The sequence below is a fragment of the Panthera onca genome, chromosome B2 (assembly GCF_046562875.1).
Source record: "Panthera onca isolate mPanOnc1 chromosome B2, mPanOnc1 haplotype 2, whole genome shotgun sequence".
In the NCBI taxonomy this organism is placed as follows: Eukaryota; Metazoa; Chordata; class Mammalia; order Carnivora; family Felidae; genus Panthera; species Panthera onca.
Genome location: NC_138343.1, coordinates 105,478,483 through 105,499,926, shown reverse-complemented (window position 1 = coordinate 105,499,926; position 21,444 = coordinate 105,478,483). Strand labels below are relative to the sequence as shown.

At 40.8% G+C, this 21,444-nt stretch overlaps 1 protein-coding gene across 1 annotated transcript in view; it reads right to left on the bottom strand.

Moving 5' to 3' along the window:
- DCBLD1 (discoidin, CUB and LCCL domain containing 1) overlaps nucleotides 1-21,095 on the bottom strand; it is a 66,946-nt gene extending 45,851 nt beyond the window's left edge. Inside the window, exon 1 of the mRNA XM_060616504.3 lies at nucleotides 20,861-21,095. Coding sequence (XP_060472487.3) covers nucleotides 20,861-21,080 — 220 coding nt within the window. The 5' untranslated portion in view covers nucleotides 21,081-21,095. The remainder of the gene's footprint in view (nucleotides 1-20,860) is intronic.
- Nucleotides 21,096-21,444: the final 349 nt, after the last annotated feature.

Genomic DNA, 21,444 nt, shown 5'->3' with positions numbered 1-21,444 from the left:
GTTAAAAAAAAAAAAAAAAAAAAAAAGGGTCGGGGAGGAGGGGGAGGCACAGAACTCCAGAATCTACTCCATTATCAGCAGACAAGTCTAAGGAGAAGATCCACCCATAATCCAGAAACTGCCACAAAATTCCCAGGGCCCCAGACAGGCGGATGGATGGGGAGAGAAGAATTAACTTTACCAAGCGATGGGTCAGAGAAAACCAGCAGAAACACAGGTGGACACCAAGATAAACTACTATGAAACCTGGGCACCTAGGTTTCACCTAGGGAGAAGCTGTGCAATTTATCTGGAAGATGATAGAGACCCATACAAGTTTTTGAGAAAGGAGATAATGAAAGAAGTATTTGGAAAAAAGATAGTCTGGTTTGGCAATGCTACAGGAATTAGGATGTAAAGAGAATCTGGATCAGAGGAGCAGGACAAAGGCTAGGAATGGGGCAGCTAGAAAGGGAAGGGAAAGAAAAACAGATATTCACAAGAAAAAAAAAAATTACTGGACTTGGGTCTTGGCTACTTATAGTGGGAAAGACAAGAGGAGGGAGAAAAAAAAAACAACCACTGAGATTGTGAGTCTAGAAATGACTGGAACACTGAGGCTAATATAAATAGAAAGAGAAGCCCAGAAAGAGAGAGAGAGAGAGAGAGAGAGAGCGAGCGAGCAGGTCTGGGGGCAGACGTTGTAAGTCTGGTTAAGGCTGAGGTGACAGCTCTATTTCTTGACATCTCTGGCAGTGAGCACAAAATAGTTAAAAATTAATGAAAATTATACTAGAATGAAGCATGTGGTGCAGAAGCACATAGTGAACAGGGCTTTGACTTAAAATTTGAATTATTTGCCTGCTTGTAAAGGCTTTGGTTTAAAAAATCCAATTTTGGTGAGCCTGGGGGGCTTAGTTGGGTAAGCGTTCAAGTTCAGCTCAGGTCATGCTCTTGCAGTTTGGGAGTTCAAGCCCCTTGTCCGGCTCTCTACTGTCAGCTCAGAGCCTGCCTGGGATTCTCTGTCCCTCTCCCCACCCCCCACTCTCTCTCTCTCTCTCTCTCTCTCTGTGCCTCCCCCACTGGCGCTCTGTCTCTCAAAAATAAACATACAAAATCAGTTTAAAAATCCAATTTACAGTTTCTCTTGAAAACTGGAAAGACATGGCAATCATGCCAGCAGGCATTCTTATGGGGCTAGTGACACAGTGGCTGCCCCTTTAAAGGAGACAGGTGCCCTAGCTCCCCACCAGACCCTGACTGCTCATTTCTACACGTCCCACCTTGGGAGGCAATGATTTTGAGCATGCTGCTAGGGCAACACTAGGGAAGCTAGTGTACAAAAAATCATGCATACAATTACACACATAACTAACCCTCTCTATGCCGCCAAGAGTTCACCTGGTCAAACATGTCAATGCCTTTTATTACTATGAAATTCTCTGCTTTAATAAGAAAAGAAAAAGCAAACTCTTTTGGAAAACACAACTAAAAAATATAAAATGAAGGGTAATTATATGTGAATCAACTTTCATATCATTATTGTATTCTTGATTTTAAGTGACATGTCATGACAAAGGAAAATCCCAGGGTATCACGTTTATCCAACCCTGTAATTACACTTCTTACCAATCACTTTCACTCTAAAGCCCAAGAGGAAGCTAATTTTACCGGGTGATACGGGCAGAAAGTGAGCAGGTTTGTCTCCAACACTCCCCTGTTATTCTGCCTGGGGGATCTGTGCCTCCTTGGAAAAATTTCTCTTTTCCATTAACTATCAGAATGAAACTCTAGGAGTCTTTGTTCTGCCAAAAAAAAAAAAAACCAAAAAAAAAAAAAAACCCTGAAAGGAGCTGCTGAGTCCTAATTCGTTAAAAAGCAAGCTGTCATTAGAAGTTGTAATTTCACCTCTGCCTGTGGACAGAGACTATTTCTAGAGTTTTCTGTGGCAAACACTAATATAATATATTTATCCCAGGGTATTAACTACATCAGGAATTTTCACCCTATTGTCCTCCCATAGCGTGATTAAGAAAACTAGATAGAATAATAATACTGTAATACATACTTGAAAGTGGATGAGAGAGTAGATCTTAAATGTTCTCACCACAAAAAAAGAAATGGTAATTTTGTGAGGGGATGGAGGGGTTAGCTAACATTGTCGTGGTAATAATTTTGCAATATGGAAGTGTGTCAAATCAACACACACTCAACAAATCAATGTGTCAAATCAACACATTGTAGATTTGAACTAACACAATGTCATATATCAATTATATCTCAATAAAGCTGGAGGAAAAAAGCACTAGAAATATGCCAAAGGGGAGAATAGAGAACTGGTAGGGAGAGAAAATGGCTACCATATCATGGATTGTACAAGGCAGATTCATGCAAATAATCAACAATAGAGAAGCAATATTCCCATGACCTCATCCTAACACTCTGGTAGTTTAACTCATCACCTGACTGTAGTTAAGAATCACGGACAGGGAAGACAACAAAAATTATTTAAAAATCTATCAGTCTTTGTTCCATTTCTTATGTGTCAATGTCAATTTCCTGGTTGTGATTTGCAAGATGTTTTCATTGAGGGTAACTAGGTAAAGGGTACAGGACATTTCTCTGTGTTATTTCTTGCAATTGTATATAATCTACAGTTATCTCAGAAAAAGTTTCATTAAAAAAATTGAAAAAAAATCTGTCAGTGTAGTTAATTTTGGCTGACGAGGGTGAAAATGAGGGGGCTTTCATTTTCTACTTTATACTTTTCTACACTATTTGGATTTTGTTATTCTGTGTGTTTCTCCCATTTAAACTGTGCTTAAATAAAATATACAAATTTACATTGAAAAAGTATATATGGAATGCCAACCAATAAAGGAGGCCACTTTTATTTGAAAATCTTTCTGTAACAAATTCATTATCCATCTTCCTCATATTTGTCTAAGGATCATGGGGTGTTATGTCTGCGGCGGGGGGGGGGGGGGCGCTATACATGTTCCAGTTTACAGATGAGAAAACACAATGTATACTGACTTTCCTTAAGGCTGCTTTACTGATGGTGGATCCCAGACTGCAATTCCCAGGTGATTTAGCAATGGCTCTAGGATTTTAAAAAACATTTTTGTCTCTCTTCTTTGATTTTGTAACAAATACTTATGCTTAATCTTTAAAAAACATCTGAACTGCTGCCCTATCAGACCTTCCTTTGGATACTTTGATGACACCCTCTTATTAAAATGAACAGTTCCCTAATAAGAGAAAGCTGACTCCTGCAAGTCATAAACAGATGGAAAACCATTGGGTAGAAGGTTGAGGAAGAACTTCAAAATTTAAGTGCCAGATGTGTTACCATCTAAACTCACTGATGGATCCCAGCATGACTACAAGTAAGGCAATCAGATACTAGGTGTCTCCAGGTTGGATAAAATGTGCTCTGTGCACCAACACCTATGAAGCACTCTTGCCAAAAAGCAAAACATGAATCAATAATTGACTCCAAATCTCATCAAGCCTTTACACCTAACTTCCAGGCTACAGGAAATGCACAAGTTTATGGACACCGTAAGGAAGCCATTAGCCAAATCTAGGCTGGAATATGCTAGTGCAACTCACCTAGTTTCTTCAACAATGAATTGTATAAAGAGGCATAAAAGAATGTATTTATTTTAAACTAAAGGAAACTGAAGAACCACAGCAACCCAGTGAATCTCATTTGGATCCTGATTTGAAAAACCAACCTTATAAAACTGTTTCAAGAAGGTAAGTGGGGTACTGATATCAGGAAAGTATTATTCATTTTATTAGGTGTGATAATGATGTTGAGGCTGTGTAAGAAATGTCTTTTTTTAGGGAGGCCTACTGACATATTTGGGCTGAAATGGCATGATAACATGAAGTCTGGGATTTGCCTTAAAATACTCGAGTAAAAAAAGGGAGGAAGCAGGATAAGAAAAAAGAGATGGGGGAAGGTTGATGGCTGCTATGGATGAGGGTTCGGTTTTAAAAAAAAACTGAAATGAAAAGAAATGAAGGTCAGTCTTTAGGGGAAAAAATATCACCTTGGTTTTGAGGATTAAGCTCCATATGCTGTTGGGAGGCCTGATGGGTAGTGAGCCACAGTGATACAGGAGTGTGGGGTGAGACCGCTAGGTTCAAGTGTCACCTACCTAACATCAAAGCGGGGGGGGGGGACATGGAAATAAAGGGGAAGGAGGAAGCTTTGCCACAGGGAACTTGTCTAGTCTTCAAAAGTGGCTACCACCCAGTGTTTATCTTTTTCTTCCTTTGAACTGTAATTTAATGGCCAAAGCACATGATGACTAAACTATCCGTCATTTCCTCCTCTCCTCTGCAGAATATGTGAAGAGTGGTCACTCCATGATGGGCCTAAATCCTGGGGTTTGCTTGGAGCCATAGCCGACTTGTGAGACTGATCAAACCCCTTCTCAAAACAACTTAAAAAACAAAACTGGATGAAGTTGAGATTTTGGAAAAAGCTGCTAAGTACTCAGTAGTTTATAGATCCCCAAGTGACCTCTACACAAAATTTAAGTATTTGATTTGTGAACATTTGGAAACAATCTAAATTAGAAAAGGATGGTCAAACTATATCTCCAAGCCATGTGGTAATAAGGAAAAGTTAAAGTCATGGTTTAGAATTCTCTTTAACTTAAAAACGCGATATAGTGTACTAACAGATATAAAGGGAAAACGTTTGAAGTGTTACGATGTAGGATTACAAGTGATTTTCATTTTATTGATACATTTATTTTCTAAATTCTCTACAATATGAAAGCATAATGTAGATATCAGAAAAATAGTATAATGAAAGATACCAAATTTACCTAATATTCTGTGTAACATAAGCTACTTTTAGCATTAGCCTTAAGGTACAGACTGAAAGAAGTCTCTTTAAACCAATACGCACAGACTGTCATTAAAAACTCACTCAACAGCTAGTAATTTAGAATAATGCAGATCTCACTTGAAGGAGCTCACAGGCAAGAGGAGAGGGGTGTGCTAACAAGTAATTCCTGAGAGTATAGTGACAGCTCCCAGAGGTATGGGCTCAATATCTATTCTCCAAATGCCTGAAATGAATGCATATGTCTCTATGCTTTTAATATCAGCTGTTCCGGAAGTATGGATATACAGGGCATTTTCTAAATAAGCTTAAAACAAATCCCAGATGCTTGTCTACACGCGTCAACTGTTTATTTAGTCTACTCTAATTCCACCCACTAAGAAAGGAAAACAATAACTTCCTTAAAAGACTATTTCCCTTTGATAAGAAATCACGTTCCACTAACAGAAAAGTGAAATTAAGACATACCTAGTATGAACTAAGTTCTGTAATACTACAAAGCAAGAATTAGGCTTCAGAAGAAAACTTTCAACTGAATTGCACTTGTGGAAAATTGGATGACATAAAATACATAATGCAAAAATTCCTTTAAGATTAATTATTAACTAATCCATACAAGAAAACAACAGACCTCAAACATTTAAAAAATTTATGACCCATAGTTAGAACATAGATTTTTTGGGGTGCTCAGGGGGCTCAGTCAGTTGGGCATCCAACTTCGGCTCAGGTCATGATCTCACAGTTTGTGAGTTGAAGCCCTGCATCAGGCTCTGTGCTGACAGCTCAGAGCCTGGAATCTGCTTTGGATTCTGTGTCTCCCTCTCTCTCTGCCCCTCCCCCACTTGTGCTCTGTCTGTCTCTGTCTCTGTCACTCTCTCTCTCAAGAATGAATAAACATTAAAAAAAAAAAAAGATTTTTCATTACAATCTAAGTAAGCACACATACACACACATGTAGAAACAAACAGAAGTCTAACGTTACAATTCTTTTTAGCGTATGTAATGCATTATGATTTTCCTATTCCACTTCATTTTTTTAAATTGAAAGCATGCTGGTTGTGTCAACTGAATTAATTTTATTGCCTACTAATGGGTCACCACCTGCAATTTGAGAAATAGTGCTCTAAAATATCACAAGAGTGAAACCATTTCTAGAAACATGATTTCATTCCTGTTGTATCATTGCTCTTCTAATATTCAAGTTATAACAGGTCTCAACCCATATACAATCACCTGTGTGTGGGTGTGAGAACATCTTTTCCCATGTCTAAGATCAAGTGAGCTCTTGATGACTACAATCTTTTCAACCACAAAGGGGAGTTTGCAATTATTACAGAGTTCTTTGTCTGATGGCAATGTGAACAGATTTCCCAAGGTATTACTAATTTCATTGTCAGCCATACTCTCTCATAAATTTTGCTCTTTTCAGCTGTGTTTAACTTTTTTATGTTGTGTGTTGCCTGGAATGGAAAAATAAGAGCAGGAGGGTCTAAGTGGTTATGTGAGAATAAAGCTAGTAAGAATGAAGTTGTGATGGTGACTTCAATTATTCAAAATTTTTCATTTTATTGAAAGGAAAATGGATAATACTATGCTGACAGAAGACACAGCTATAGATTAGAAGCACAGGACCGAGTTCTGCAAAACTGTTTTAGAATCTCTTTAGACCTTATTGCCACCAAGTATAATAATGGAAGCTAATGATAGGACTAATGATCTAAAGAAGATGATACTTTTGCCTCAGCAGATGAAAGACATTTGGCAGTAAAATAAAAGGAAACACAAGGTACATATTGTCAAAAAGTCTCTCTATGTAAACTCCCAAGATGGTGTTTCCTATTAGCTGAAAGAACCACTTAAAATAAATCAATTTGAATGCATGAAAGTGAAACGAGTCATTTCTTTTTTTTTTTTTTTAATTTTTTTTTTTAACATTTATTTATTTTTGAGACAGAGAGAGAGCATGAACAGGGGAGGGTCAGAGAGAGAGGGAGACACAGAATCCGAAACAGGCTCCAGGCTCCGAGCTGTCAGCACCGAGCCCGATGCGGGGCTCGAACTCACAGACCACGAGATCATGACCTGAGCTGAAGTCGGACGCTTAACCGACTGAGCCACCCAGGCGTCCTGAAACGAGTCATTTCAAGAGGTCCTATCCAAGACTCCTTACATAATGTGAGGCTGTTTCCATCAGGGTGCAAGGGCATCAAAAATTTTAAGTGTTCACATAAGAAGCATACCTAACAGTAAAAAAAAAAAAAATTCAAAACCTAATTTAATGCTACCCTTTAATGTGCTATAAGTAAAACCACATAGAACTGCAAGAACTGCATAGTTCTTGGTCACTCTCCTGTTCTGTGATTCCCAAGGGAAAGTTAAAGATCACAGAAGGGGTGTGGGTGTGGGGGAAGAGGGCTTGCACACCTATTGCTTTTCTAATTTCATAAATTATTTCCATACACTTAAGAGCTGACAGATGACAATGGTTAGGACACTGGGCTCCTGCCCAGTACTGGCTGTTTGACCTTAGATAAGTCCCTTTACCTCTCTTAAAGAGCTACAATTCATCATCATAGAGACAATGATAGCATCCCCCTCCCTCGACACACAGGGTTATCATGAGCATTAAGTGAGATAATGGTAGTAAAGTATTAAGCATAAAGGCTAGCATACAGTAAGAATTCAAAATATTTTAACTGCCATATTTTTATTTAAAACTACCACACATACTAAAGTAGCAAGAATATTGCTTTGGGTTCGCTGACTTTGTCCAAATTCCCTCACTCACTGGCTCCATGATCTTAAGAAATTACCATTTTTTTGTGTATCAGTTTTCCTCATCTTTGAAAAGCCTAACCACATATGTGCCTGGGTGGCTTAGTCAGTTAAGCGTCCGACTCTTGATTTCAGCTCAGGTTATGATCTCACAGTTATGAGATCAAGCCCCATGTCAGGCTCCACACTGAGCGTGGAGCCTGCTTTGGATTCTCTCTCTTCCTCTCTAAATAAATAAACATTAAAAAAGAGCCTGACCACAATTGGGCATGGTAAAGATGAGTGAGCCTGTGTTAAGGGTTAGAGAGTCTGTCAGAAGCTCTAATTAGAATGCTCCCTGCCCCATTATGTATCCAGGGCCCCACTGACTGCTAGGACAGCGTCTCCCAAAGTGGGCACTGTATGCTTTTGAGTCCTTGGGAAACTTAAAAGGAGGTCAAGCCTTCATCTCCAAAAAAGATCTGCAAGATAAATTTCACCAGTAGAATTTTACCTTTTTCTTTGCCACGGGCCATCTCACAGCCCTTAGAGTGCACAGTGACGTTCTCACAGCAGACACAGGTTGGAATATTCTCAGGGAACCCCTTCCTCAGTGGGTGTCTCCTGATGTAGTGTTCCATAGGGCACATGGCCAGCCAACTCCTGGGCTAGGCTCTCAAAAATGGGATGCACACTGGGATTCCATGATGGGGCTTCTGGGATTAAGGCTGAGATGCAGAGAAGTGGATTCTGGCCTTGAGACTTTAAAGAACAATACTAAAATTATACTATGTGAATCTGATAATTCAAAAGGAAGAATTTTCCCACTGTTGTGAACTCACAAGTGCTGTGGGGGAAATTTGTAACAAATTGGATGCATTCTTTAGGAGAAGTTGCTTAATTTCAGAGATAAAAAGGGGAAAAAACTTGTTTGTACAGCAAAACAAGTCTAAGACAACTATTTTATCTCTGTTGAATAGATGCTTAGGATAAGGAAGTTAGAGAAAAGCAGCTGCTGACCTTTACCAATAATGTCAGGATGTTGATGTAATGTCCAAGTTGCAATTGCTGGGGGTGAAGATAAACGCGGGAAATCTTTCCTGTCTCTACCACGCGCTATATTTTCTAACCTTGGTTCCATGTTAAATATACACACCGCCAATATTCAGATAAAGTGTAAATGGACATTGAATTTTCTCTCTGGAGTAAAAAAAAAAAAAATCCAGTATACCAAGTGTGGATAAAGTTAATCTCATTTCGTTAAAACTATAAACATCTCTCTCTCTCTCTCTCTCTCTCTCTCTCTCTCTCACACACACACACACACACACACACGTACACACACACGTTGTCACTTTTCCAGATACATTTTTCAAAACCTCAGCAAGAACCAAAATGTTATTGGAATAGTTAAAAAAAAATCGCCATAATATTGTGAAAATGCTAATAACACCTGGCATTTACTAAACATTTATTATAAAATGTGGCAGATAGAGTATTCTACGGGACTTTATGTTACTGAATCTTCTTATAAGTGTATTCTACCGATAATAAATATTAGTTCCCTTTTTAAAATTATGAAACATTTCATACATACACATACAGACATATAGAAAGTAATATCTCAAACATCCAAGAATATACCCCATAGCTTGTAAGATAGGCCATTTCCAATAGAGCACAACTGAAGACCCCAACACCCCTTTTCCATCCCACACCCCTCTTGTTATTGCCCCTGTTCTATGTGTGAAGAAGAGGCTCTGAGAAGCCGGGTAACTTGGCCCAGGTGGCTGAGCTGGCACCTGAACCTCTCCTGAATTCCAGAAACCACGGACCTCAGTCCCTGCGCTTTAAGGCTGCAGCTGCTAAAGTCACCCAATGTGGAGGTGAGGAAACTGAGGCAGACAGACTTAAGACTTGCCCATGCTCACATTACTGCTGAGCAGCACAATTAGTATTAAAACCCACATTATTCTTTTATAGTCTTACTCTTCTTGTCTCAAAATTAACATGAGGAAAGTAGCCATGGTTAATTCAGGGATTCTTGTAAAACTTATGAGAAACTCTATCACCCTCTCTCTTTAATTATTTAAGCAAGTACTTTTTACCACACTATTAAGGGACAGTCTAATGAGAGGTGACTATTTTACCTCCAACAAAGGTTGTTCACTTTTCTTAGCACCAAGGTGGCTCCTAAAAGATGCTCTGTAAATGAAGTTTTCAGTGGATCAAAGTGCTGCTTCTTAACCTTCTGTGGGCACACCAGTCATCTTGGGATCTGGGTAATAGGCAGGGCCTGGAAATTCTGTGCGTTCAAAAGGTTCTTGGTAATGACTATTTTGCTGATGCCTGAAAGATATACTCTGAATAGCAAGAGACTTAAAGAGCCCTTATTAATTAATTCCTATTAATAGATAGGGACCAGGGGTTCCTGGATGGCTCAGTCAGTTAAGCATCAGACTTTGGCTTAGGTCAGGATCACACAGTTGGTGGGTTTGAGCCCCACGTCTGATTCTGTGCTGACAGCTTGGAGCCTGGAGACTGCTTCGGATTTTGTGTTTCCCTCTCTCTCTGCCCCTCCCCCGCTCACACTCTATCTCTCAAAAATGTTAAAAAATTAAAAAAAAATAGATAGGGATCTTGCAGTGAACCTTTTCAAAAATGAAAAATTCTTGAGATACCAGTTTTATATGGTTTTAATATCTATTCCTAAAATTGGAACAAGTCTATGTTCTTAACTCTTTGACACTTATTTTCATGATTTCATTTATAAGTCTAGAACAGACAATAATAAATTTCAGGATCTACATTTAAGCCAGGGTGACATTTCTGACACCTGGAAAAAAGTGTCAATTTAGAAATTATTTAGGGGTAACTGGGTGGTTCATTCTGTTAAGAGACCAACTTCAGCTCAGGTCATGACCTCACAGTCTGAGAGTTCGAGTCCCACGTCAGGCTCTGTGCTGACAGCTCAGAGCTTGGTGCCTGCTTCTGATTCTATGTCTCCCTCTCTCTTTGCCCCTTCCCTGCTTGCTCTCTGTCTCTGTCTCTCTCTCTCAAAAATAAACATTAAAAAAAATTTTTTTAAAGAAATTATTTGAGCATATGGTAGAAAATACACAAAGAAATGGGATGAGAAATTTTCTAGGAACATACACATATGTACCATATAGAAGTAAAAAGCAATCAACGTTTACTGACCAGAAAATAGCAAATCTCAGTTAGGAAAGAAATGGTATCTTATCATGCATCTACTGAAGTATGAAACATTAAGAGTTGATGGAGGAAAAAATAAACTTTATAAGCTCATATCACATTGCACAGTCCCCAAAAAGTATACTGCCTTTGTACATTCCACATCTTGTACCACAGACTTTATCACAATGCAATAAAAACACATGGTTAACTACTAATTGAGACTTGAAAAAGTCTTAATATTTCTGGGGCAAATGTGATCACCTCTAAGAGAAACCAAAGACTATTACAGATTTATTGCATAAATAGCTTCCTGAAAATATGTTTCTCTAAGACTTCTTTAACTTGATCTCCCCAGGACAAGAGCTTTCCTAGAAGATGAAGGACAGGAGACCATCCTAAGGTATCTAGGATTGTAGGACATGCACCTGTATCCCATTATGGACACTCAAAGTGAGTGTGTCTTGGGAAGCCTGGGTGGCTCAGTCGGTCAGTTAGGCATCCGAATTTGGCTCAAGTCATGATCTCATCATTTGTGAGTTCGAGCCCCATGTTGGGCTCTAACAGCTTGGAGCCTGAAGCCTGCTTTGGATTCTGTGTCTCCCTCTCTCTCTGTCCTTCCCCTGTTCTCACTCTGTCTCTCTCTGTCTCTCAAAAGCTGAATAAAAGTTAAAAAAAAAAAAATTAAAAAAAAAAATGAGTGTGCCTGGGGTAAATGATTCAATCTTTCTGATCTCAGTTCCTTTCTTTCATAGCTCTCAGAACTGTTGGGATTCAATTAGATGCAAAAACCACTTGATAAATCAACATACCTATGAAGGTAGGGTTTTAAATTTTTATTGACATAAAAAAATCTACATGGAAAAGCAATGATCGATGGATGCTTACACCACCAAATGAAATGTTGATGGGGAAGAGTAATTTTCCTGAGTAAGAAACTATCATTTCACAGACTATTTACACGTCATAAAGGAAAAAGGCAGCTTCACAATGTAGGGATCAAGCTGTCACTTCCTGAAGTCACTGATCATTTTTAGCATGATAGAAAGTGGGACAATAATAACAATAATAATGTATGCATCTTGAGACACAATCAGCAGCACATGACACCTTTGTGGTACTTTCACCAAAAACACTTAGCATTAATCTAATCAAGTCTTTAGGTCTAATTTCAAGGTTATAGAGAATTACAGTCTCAAGAATTATGCATCTTGAGACACAATCAGCAGCACATGACACCTTTGTGGTACTTTCACCAAAAACACTTAGCATTAATCTAATCAAGTCTTGAGGTCTAATTTCAAGGTTATAGAGAATTACAGTGGCTAGCGCACCAAGTAAAAAACACAAAACTCAGAAGCCAGTTGGTCTAATTTAAGATTGATCTGTGTCACAAAATAGCTGAACCTGATTTCCTTGCAGGAAAACAAAACACATGTACGTAGCGGTCACTGGTACCTAAAAAGTGACTTAAGAGATAGAATAACTGTAATGTGTGGACCTCGTTTGGGTCTTTCTTCGTATAAAGCAGCAGTAAAAAGACATGTTTAGATCAACTGGGTAAATTTGAATATGATTTGACTATTAGATGATATTAAGACGGCACCATCAATATTTTTAGGGGTGTTCAGTGCACTGTAGTAATATAAGAGACTATTTAGAAACGCAAATGAAATATTTGGGAGAGAAATGCCATTTGGTCTTTAACAGATGTCAAATACCTCAGGGAGGGGAAGTGTTTCTGTTAAGATCTTAGTAATACAGCACAGCAACTGTAGCAAAGAGGATGAAAAAGGGGCGGGGGGGGGGGGGGGAGAAGATGAAAAACCGAAAGAGAAAAGAATTTCCTACCCACAAGGCAAGACGGTTTCATAGATTTTTAGACCCTATGGAGCTAGGAGCAACAGTAGATACTGGGGCATTTCTCTATCTGGAGGCTATCTTCAATTTTAGTCTCTTGGCAAAGCAAGGGCTTTTTCAGGGGGAAAAAAGGCAAATCATGGTCCATGTAATTCTCAAAATAAGCAGCCTCTGTTCTAAACTCCTCAGAATGGGAGTAATTCAATAAACAGCTCTCATGTTTCAGTGGTCCTATGGACTATTAAGTCTCAAAAGTTTCTTCTTCTGGGCTGAAATCAACCACATTTCAATATGAGGCAAGCTTGCTTTTGTGAAAAGCCATAAGAAGGCTGAATTAAATCCATTCAGCCATTTAAAAATTAAGTGAGTCTCACAGAGGTTTTACCTACATTTCCTGTAGGAACTTTTATGCACTAGTAATTCAAATTTACTGTACTTCTTAACTTTTAATATCCATTGGCCTTGTACGTTGACAGAATAGCAAAATATAGTTTTCTTTCCCTTTTTTCAAGAATAAGAGTGCTCTTTAAAAAATAATTCATACACAACTTTTAGGCATATCCACTAAACAGACTTAATCATGAAATGGAACTAGATTAGTACTAATTTCCAAGGATTTTAATTTTGTGATGAAAGAGACTGTTCTTTTCCCTTCCTGTAAAATGTAAATATGTTGGCCACTGAATTAAAAGGCCATAATAGTGGTTGTAATTTGAGTTGGAAAATGAATATAAAACTATATAAAACAAATGTGGTTATCAGTAAAGATAAACTCCAAATAGTCTAATCATTGACAAAGTTGAGTCCTTTAAGTATGAATTAAGAATCTCATCCAGGAAGGACCAAGAAATCTTACCTTTCTGATACTTACTACATTCAGAGTAATAATTTTCTCAAATATAGTATGGGCAAATTTCTTCTGACTCCAAAAGCAAGGAAGGGTTATTTGAAACACACAAAAGACAAAAATCTGGACAAGACCCATAGCTAATTGGACAAGACAAAAATTCCATTTTCCCATTAGATATTCCTCAGTAGCAGTAAAGGACTTGAAAATGAATTTTCGGTTTCCCTGAAGGCTAATTCTAAATATAAACTTAGAATTTTTTCCCCAAACAGTATGGTGAAAGCTTTTAATAAAATGTGAAGTTGAAAAAGAAGCAGATTATAAAAGCACGTACAGACTAGGTAGTAGAATGAGTACCCAGGTATTAGTTTTATTGTTGTTCTTTACACCTTACACATATTTATAGATGAAATTTTATTACCCAATTTATAGTAAAAAAAAAAAAAAAGTAGATAGTATATAAGTGTGTGTGTGCATATGTACATTGGTTGTGGGGATATATATTTGTATTTATGTGTGTGTGTGTGTGTGTGTGTGTGTGCCAAAAACTTGTCCTTACTGGTTCTCTGTGTAACAGTTTCCTTGCAGGATTACGGTATGTCGGTACAATATTATTTATCGACACCCTGCTTTATTCCACAACTGTTGTGCCTTGTAAGCATTGGGGAATATGTTTGGGAAAGCAGTCAGGAAAGAAAGTCCCATCGTAAAGAGAAATTTTTTTGTTTGTTTTTGATTTTGTTTTTTGTGGGTTTTTTGTGGGGGGGGGGGGTGAAGCTCCAGTGTAGCTTTATAAAAAGGGAGAAATGGGGTAAAATAAAACCACTTAGCTAATACCTTGTTTCAAGGTTATTCTTTGCAGCTTTTCTTACAAAAAAATCCACCTAAGCTAAAATTACCACACATAAGACACAAGACATTTCTGCACATATTAGGTACAATTTCACACAGCATAAAAGCTCCCAGAGAGATAGTTCACAAAGGCTAGATTAATAGATCAAGTTGAAATGGCAGTAAACACTCAAGGCATACATGACAATGTGGTTTAGTACAGTGATAATGTCACAAATGTCTAAACACTGTCCCAGTGATTTTCAAGGTAAAATAGGCCCCTGATGCCCTCAATGTATAAGCATCTGGAGATCTTGGGGACCTCCGACTCACCTGCTCCAATACCACCTGCTGCAATATTCTTAAGACTGCCAGTGCCTAACTCATGGAAGCTTTCCTGGTGCTGCCTGTAAAGGAGTCTCAAAGATTCTCAAACCTTTTCAGAGTTGAATTTAATTATTTTCTTGAATACGTTCAGAGTGTTTCCTAAGTCATCACAATAGTCATGTATGCAATTCTGTTTACAACTTAGTGAATATCATCACCATTCATTCTCTCAAACCTCAGCCACACCATTCATGCGCCGACTAGGAAATAGTTATCTGGAACCCTTTCTCTACCAGGAACTGTACCAGGTGCTGGTGGAGACTATAAAAAGCTCCTTTCATCTCTACTCTCCCCTATTATCCTCCCCTCCCCCTTACCCCTGGCCAAAAAACAAACAACAACAAAACCAAAAAACAAAAATAAACTCTCTTCAATCCAACTAAAAGGCAAGTTTGACAGTTGGTCTGGATTCAGCATACTAGAGCTCACAGTTAAAATTTATTTCTACATTGGGCTAGAAATCGCCATGTGGGTTTTTCCCAACAATTAAGTCTCTCCCACTTCCCTACCCCCACGGCAAACAACTATTTTTTTATATATATACAAAGCAGGGAACATCTGGAAAATGACATCAACATGACTCTTCAGTTGCAAAAAGACAAGATTACGCCATAGTCTAAAGAAAAAAGAAATCTGAAGGTCTGGTGATATTTATGGGTTTATCCTCAAAGCCAAACTTCAAATATACCAGAATGAATTCTTCTATTTTAAACCCATATTTCAGACTTTTTGTCTATAAATAACAATGGGACTAGACATAGAATTTTATTACTTTGTCTTGGTCTGGTTTTGAGTCTCAGCTAGAGTCACAGCTTTGAGTCTTTAACAACAGGGCAGGAACTGTGTTTCCACTGCATTCTCCCCCCCACCCGCCCTGTCCTCAGGGAGCACACATCCCCGCCCTGTCCTCAGGGAGCACACATCCCCTCCTGAGCCCCATCATGTGGTGGCCACTGTTCAAAGCACAAAGTTCCTCCCAGACCTGACATTCTTCTAGGGGGAAGTCAGACAAATTAAATAAAAGGGTAAATGACATATTCTGTTGGAAGATGGTAGTGCTCCCAAGAAAAATGAAAGCAGGGAAGGTGGGGAGGAGTCCTGGGGGATGGCAGGAGGGTTACAGGTGATTAGGGACATTCTCCCTGAGAAAGGAACATCTGAACAAAGACTGAAGGGGGAGGGAGTGATGTAGATATTTGGGGCAGGCCTATTTTAGGCAACATGTGCAAAGGCTCTGAGGCAGAAGAATGTCTGCTATCTTTGAAAAATGGCAAGAAATCCAGTATGGCTGGGAGTATGGGGGAGCACGGAAGAAAATGAGGTCCTAGAAGCAGTGGGGGAGGCAGAACAAAGGGACCCCATATTTGTCAAATTAGTAGTAATAAACAGAAATGAAAAGTAAGATAGCTGGCATTCATTGAGCTTTTACCATGTGCTAAGTGCAACTCCGGAGAGGTTATGTTATTATCTCCTTAAAAAACATGAAATTTGTTACTCTAATATGTATAGGGTAGACTTTATGCTATAGGACACACATAGCAGTAAATCCAAAACTTTACAGGAAATATTTCCATATTTCCCTGAACAAGCTTTTTTGGTTTTGTTTTGTTCTTTCTGCCTTAACATGACTAAAACCTTTGATAAATGGTGCAGTTAATTTCACTTTCCCATGCGTCTTAAAAATAAAAACATAATTCCTTATAAATGTCAGATGTCTAGCCTATTTCCAAGTTATGTTTTGTATGTGATTTTCAAGTCTGTTTCAGTACCACAAGTTTAAGGAGTTCAACTTATAAAATAAAAAGTTAATAAATACAGTTCAGGACACTATTCAGAGTTCAAATCATAATAGCATCCTTTGGTTTAATGAATCCTTTAACACAACTTCCTTTCTGAACTATATGGTGCAACTTAATGTTTCTGAGTGGTACAAATTACATCTACTGTAGCCAAAAGGCACCGTCTATGTTCTGCTGGCATGTTCCCTTCTTTCTGATGTTCTTTCATTTAAAAGGCATCCTTGCCACCCAGCTGACAGGGCATCTGGGTGCCTCAGTTGGTTAAGTGTCCAACTTTGGCTCAGCTCATGGTCTTATGATTTGTGGGTTTGAGTCCCACATCGGGCTCTGTGCTGACAGCTCAGAGCCTGGAGCCTGCTTCAGATTCTCTGCTTTAGATTCTGTCTCCCTCTCTCTCTGCCCCCACCCCCCACCTGTGCTTGTGCTCTCTTTCTCTCAAAAATAAATAAATAGACATTAAAAAAAAAAAGGCATCCTTACATACAGAAATAAAGCATTCCAAGGGGGCTGGGCTTGCTAACCAAATTAATTAATGGAAGCACCAGATGAACCTTCATAAAGAACTTCAGTAGATTCTCTATTACTTAGTTTCTACTAATTAGGAAACAATTTGAAGATAATCTCCTAAACATGAAGAGATTGTTCAGTTCAACCCAAGAAACATTTACTGAGCACCTCTGTCAGGTGCCAGGATGATGACGACAATCCCAGTCACTCCCTCAAGAACTTACAGACTAAAGGGCAGACAGAACGCCAGACCTCAGAGATGATGGAAAGTCTGGGGTGGGTGCAAACACTGATACAGAAGCTACCCGAATAAACTTGTGCTTACCTTTTAAGAAGCCACTCACCTAGAACATCAGACATCTGCTGTCCCATCTCTAACCAAATATACACAAGTGACGACTTAAGAACAAACCTTCCAATAGTAACAAATAAGAGTTGGGCAGAATTTTTAAGGCAATTTTTAAGTATCCAGTTCTATGCTTACAAGTTTCCTTAGACACTGCTTATTTTTACTCTTCACTAACACTTCAATCACAAAAAGGAAATCTTTCTCATACACATCTCCAAATATTTTGGGGAAGGGAGAATCAGGGATGTTTAGTTAGCACAAAATCTTCACATGAATTAGGGTATTTTATTCTCAAAACTTATAATAAAGGTAAGAAGACTTAAGTCTAAGCCTACAGATTTATAATAATTGAATCAATACTAAAGATTAACTTATATGTGGTGTTATGAAGTTCAAAAACCATGTGAAACAATCTGTATAAATATCTCAATTTAGTTAACTAGGTCCAGAGGAGCAGGGCAGAAGCAGCAGCAGACGTCAGACCAAATGTTGCTCATCAAGTCCTACTGTCTGGGGCCTGGCAGGCTATAAACACTAGAAGAGGTGGCCACTTAAAAAAAAATAAAATAAATAAATAAATAAATAGAGCAAAAGCACCAGATAGGCAAGCGTCAGCCCTACAAAGGAACCAGTAATAAAAAACTGGAATAATTTCACTGACTAGGCTTATAAATATTCAGATTAAAGTATCACATTCGTTTCCTGAAACAGAACACAATGAATGAAAGTGTAATATTAAATTGTCCATGACACAGATGGTAGCCATTTATCATCATCCTTACATTATAAAATGTTTCCGCCATCTCAAAGCTGATTTGAATCAGAATTACCTGGGGGAATTTTTTTGTAAGTGCATATTCCCAGGCCCCACCCCATGGGCGATTCTGATTCACAATCCGGAGCTGGGGCTTTACAAAACTTCCCGAGACAGTCGTGATCAGGCAGGTTGTGACCCGAGAAGCACCAGACTAGGCTGACTCCCAGAATAATGAAGGTAAAATGGAATAAACGGTCCTCTTCTCATCAAAAACAGACCGTTATGCCAGGGCTGCCCTCTTGTAAACATGAAGATGGCTAATCACACCTATGACCACCATCCAACCACAGCCAGTAGCGTATCTCAAGACCAAATGGGTGTGCCTGCTTAAACTTAGGGACACTTGCCAAACAGGTGACCCAGGGCTAATTGGGAACATCACAGATGTGAGAAATAATCAAAAAAAAAAAAAAATCACTGATTATTGCTTCATTCAAGAGGTATCAGAACCAGAGTTCCTAGGAGATTTTTTTTTTTTTTTTTTAGTAAATGTCCCAAATCTAAGTTTTGCTTTTTTTGTGTGATTGAATACGTATGCCTTTACTGGTTCTTTTAACATCCTAAACATATAGGATGTTTCATGGAAACTCGAATGACACCATCATCTTCCACCAGTCAACTGCTATAAAATCTCAAATTTGAAGCTCAATAAAAAATCTAAGCAATCACACTTGTTCCCTGAGAACCAAGCACCTGTTCACCAGCCTGGATGATCTTGCACATCTGAAACTTCTTTGTAAAGATGGATGGCAGTTTTGGCCAGATTAGTACAGGGCCACAGTGTCACAGGGATTCACAGACCTGCAGTATTAAAGTTGCATCTTCGGGAAGCACCTGGGTGGCTCTGTTGGTTCAGCAACTGACTCTTGATTTTTGGCGCTCAGGACCCGATCTCATGGTTGGTAAGATCAAGCCCAGGATCCAGCTCCCTGCTAGGTGGAGCCTGCTTGGGATTCTCTTTCTCTCTTTCTCTCTCTCTATCCCTCTCCCACTCTTTCCCTCTCTCTCTCTCTAAAATAAATAAATAAACTTAAAAAGAGAAAGTTGCATCTTCAAACAGTGATGAGAAACATTTTTTAAGTGCTTAAGATACCTGTGATCAAAATCCTACATATTCAATAAAAGCATACATGTTTTTTAAATTTTTTTTTAATGTTTATTTATTTTTGAGACAGAGAGAGACAGAGCATGAACGGGGGAGGGTCAGAGAGAGAGGGAGACACAGAATCGGAAAGAGGCTCCAGGCTCTGAGCCGTCAGCACAGAGCCGGACGCGGGGCTCGAACTCACGGACCGCGAGATCATGACCTGAGCCGAAGTCGGACGCTTAACCGACTGAGCCACCCAGGCGCCCCCATGTTTTTTAAATTTTATAACGTTTATTCATTTTTGAGAGACAGAGTGTGAGAGTGGGTGGGGCAGAGAGAGGGAGACACAGAATCTGAAGCAGGCTCCAGGCTCAGAGCTGTCAGCACAGAACCAGACTTGGGTCTGGAACCCACCAACCGTGAGATCATGACCTGGGCCAAAGTCCAACCCTTAACCGACTAAGGCACCCAGGCGCCCCCAAAGCGTACATATTTATTAAATTTTTAGGATATGCATAGCATTCTATTAGTGCCAAGGCATATTTTGTCTAAACTTCAGCTTTGAAACAAATAAATTGGTATGTAAGCAAACTTAGGAACCACCAGTCACATCTTAAGTAGCCATGCTTCAGACTGGGAATGGATATGTGGTTCAGTGGGGGAAAAAAAAGCGCCAGCATTTGGTTTAGCAGTGAAACTTGCTTCATTAGAAAACACGGGTGGGGGTGGGAGAGCTGTCAAAATATTCTAGATGGTTAGTGCTATTCAATAACCTCGGTTGTATAGGGGCAGAAGTAGGGAAGGAAAGAAACATGAACTGCAAAGCCGCAGAAAGCTGCCCTATCAGGAAAGAACTAATTAACAAGGATTTGTCTAGGGCTGGTGAAACGGCTTACTGTTTTAATCAGGTGGATGCGCAGAGGCAAACTGGGCTGTGGATTAATTAATTACGTCCAACCTGAAACCAAGGACCAGGTCCACAGAAAGAGCAGCCTGGTCGGGAGTCGACTCGCTCAAACACCCAAGAAGGAGCCACAGGACTCCAACTTGGGGCGCAGGCGGCACACGAGTGAGAAGCGGCAGGGCGGCCCGCCGGCCCCCTGGCCACAACCCCGGGGAAACATCTGCCCCCGGTTCCTACAAGCCGCGAACGCACCCGCTAGGATCGCAGCCGCGCACGGAGCGCCCCGGCCGGCCAGCAGCTCGGCAGCCTTGTCAAGGGAGGCTTGGGCGCAGCGTCCCCACACACGGCTCTCCCCTGTGGCGGCCGGGGTCGCCACCTCGGGGCCATGTCACTTCTCCCGGGGCCGGCGGAGTCAAGAAGTCTGGGAGCCGAGTGAGCCCGGCTTCGGGGCAAGAAGAGCGAACGCGGGCAGGCGTCGAGTTGCTTCTCTCGTTGAGCGGAGAAGGAAGGAGTTGGGTGGGGGGACGATCCGAAATTCAGTAACTATTTTATACTCGAACCGCCGTCGGCCAGAAAGGGCAGGACTCCTCGGGGTGCAGGCGGAGACCCCACTTCCTCCCGCGCCTGGTCCCTCCAGGCCCGGCCCGGCCCACCCCCGCCGGCCGCGCTCCACTCACCCAGCTCGCCCGCCTGCAGCCGGAGCGGGGCGGAGACCACAAGCAGGAGGGCCAGGAGACCGCGGGCGCCCGCCACCATGGCCCCCCCGGGCGCCAGCCTGGCTCGCTCGGCCTCCCCTCCGCGGGCGCAGAGGCACCGCTGCCCCGGCCGGGCCGCCTCCTCCGCGGCCGAGCGCGCCGCCGGGACTGGGCGCAGCCGCGGCCCCGCACCGAATCCCATTGGGGCGGCTGGGAGCCCAGCCCGGCGGGGGCGTTGCCCGCCCCGCCCAGCCCAGCCCAGCCCAGCCCCGCGCGCCGGCCCCCAAAGGAGGAAGTCGAGCTCCCTGGCGGCTGCTGGCCGAGAGGCCGGAGGCGCACCAGACTCGGCCCGCGGTCTCCAGTAGGTACCCGGCGCTCCTCGCTTCACTCTCCCCTTTTCTTCCGCCGCTCTTCCCCCAATGCACGTGAACCTGGGAGACAGAGGGACACCTGGCCTGAGGACCTGCCCTGAGCCCCGCTGTGCCTAGGTCCTCCCCAGAGTTCCGGAGCGCGCGGTGGGTGCGTCAGAAAGGCTGCTCTCCACCAGGGCTTTGCCAGCCCCACGG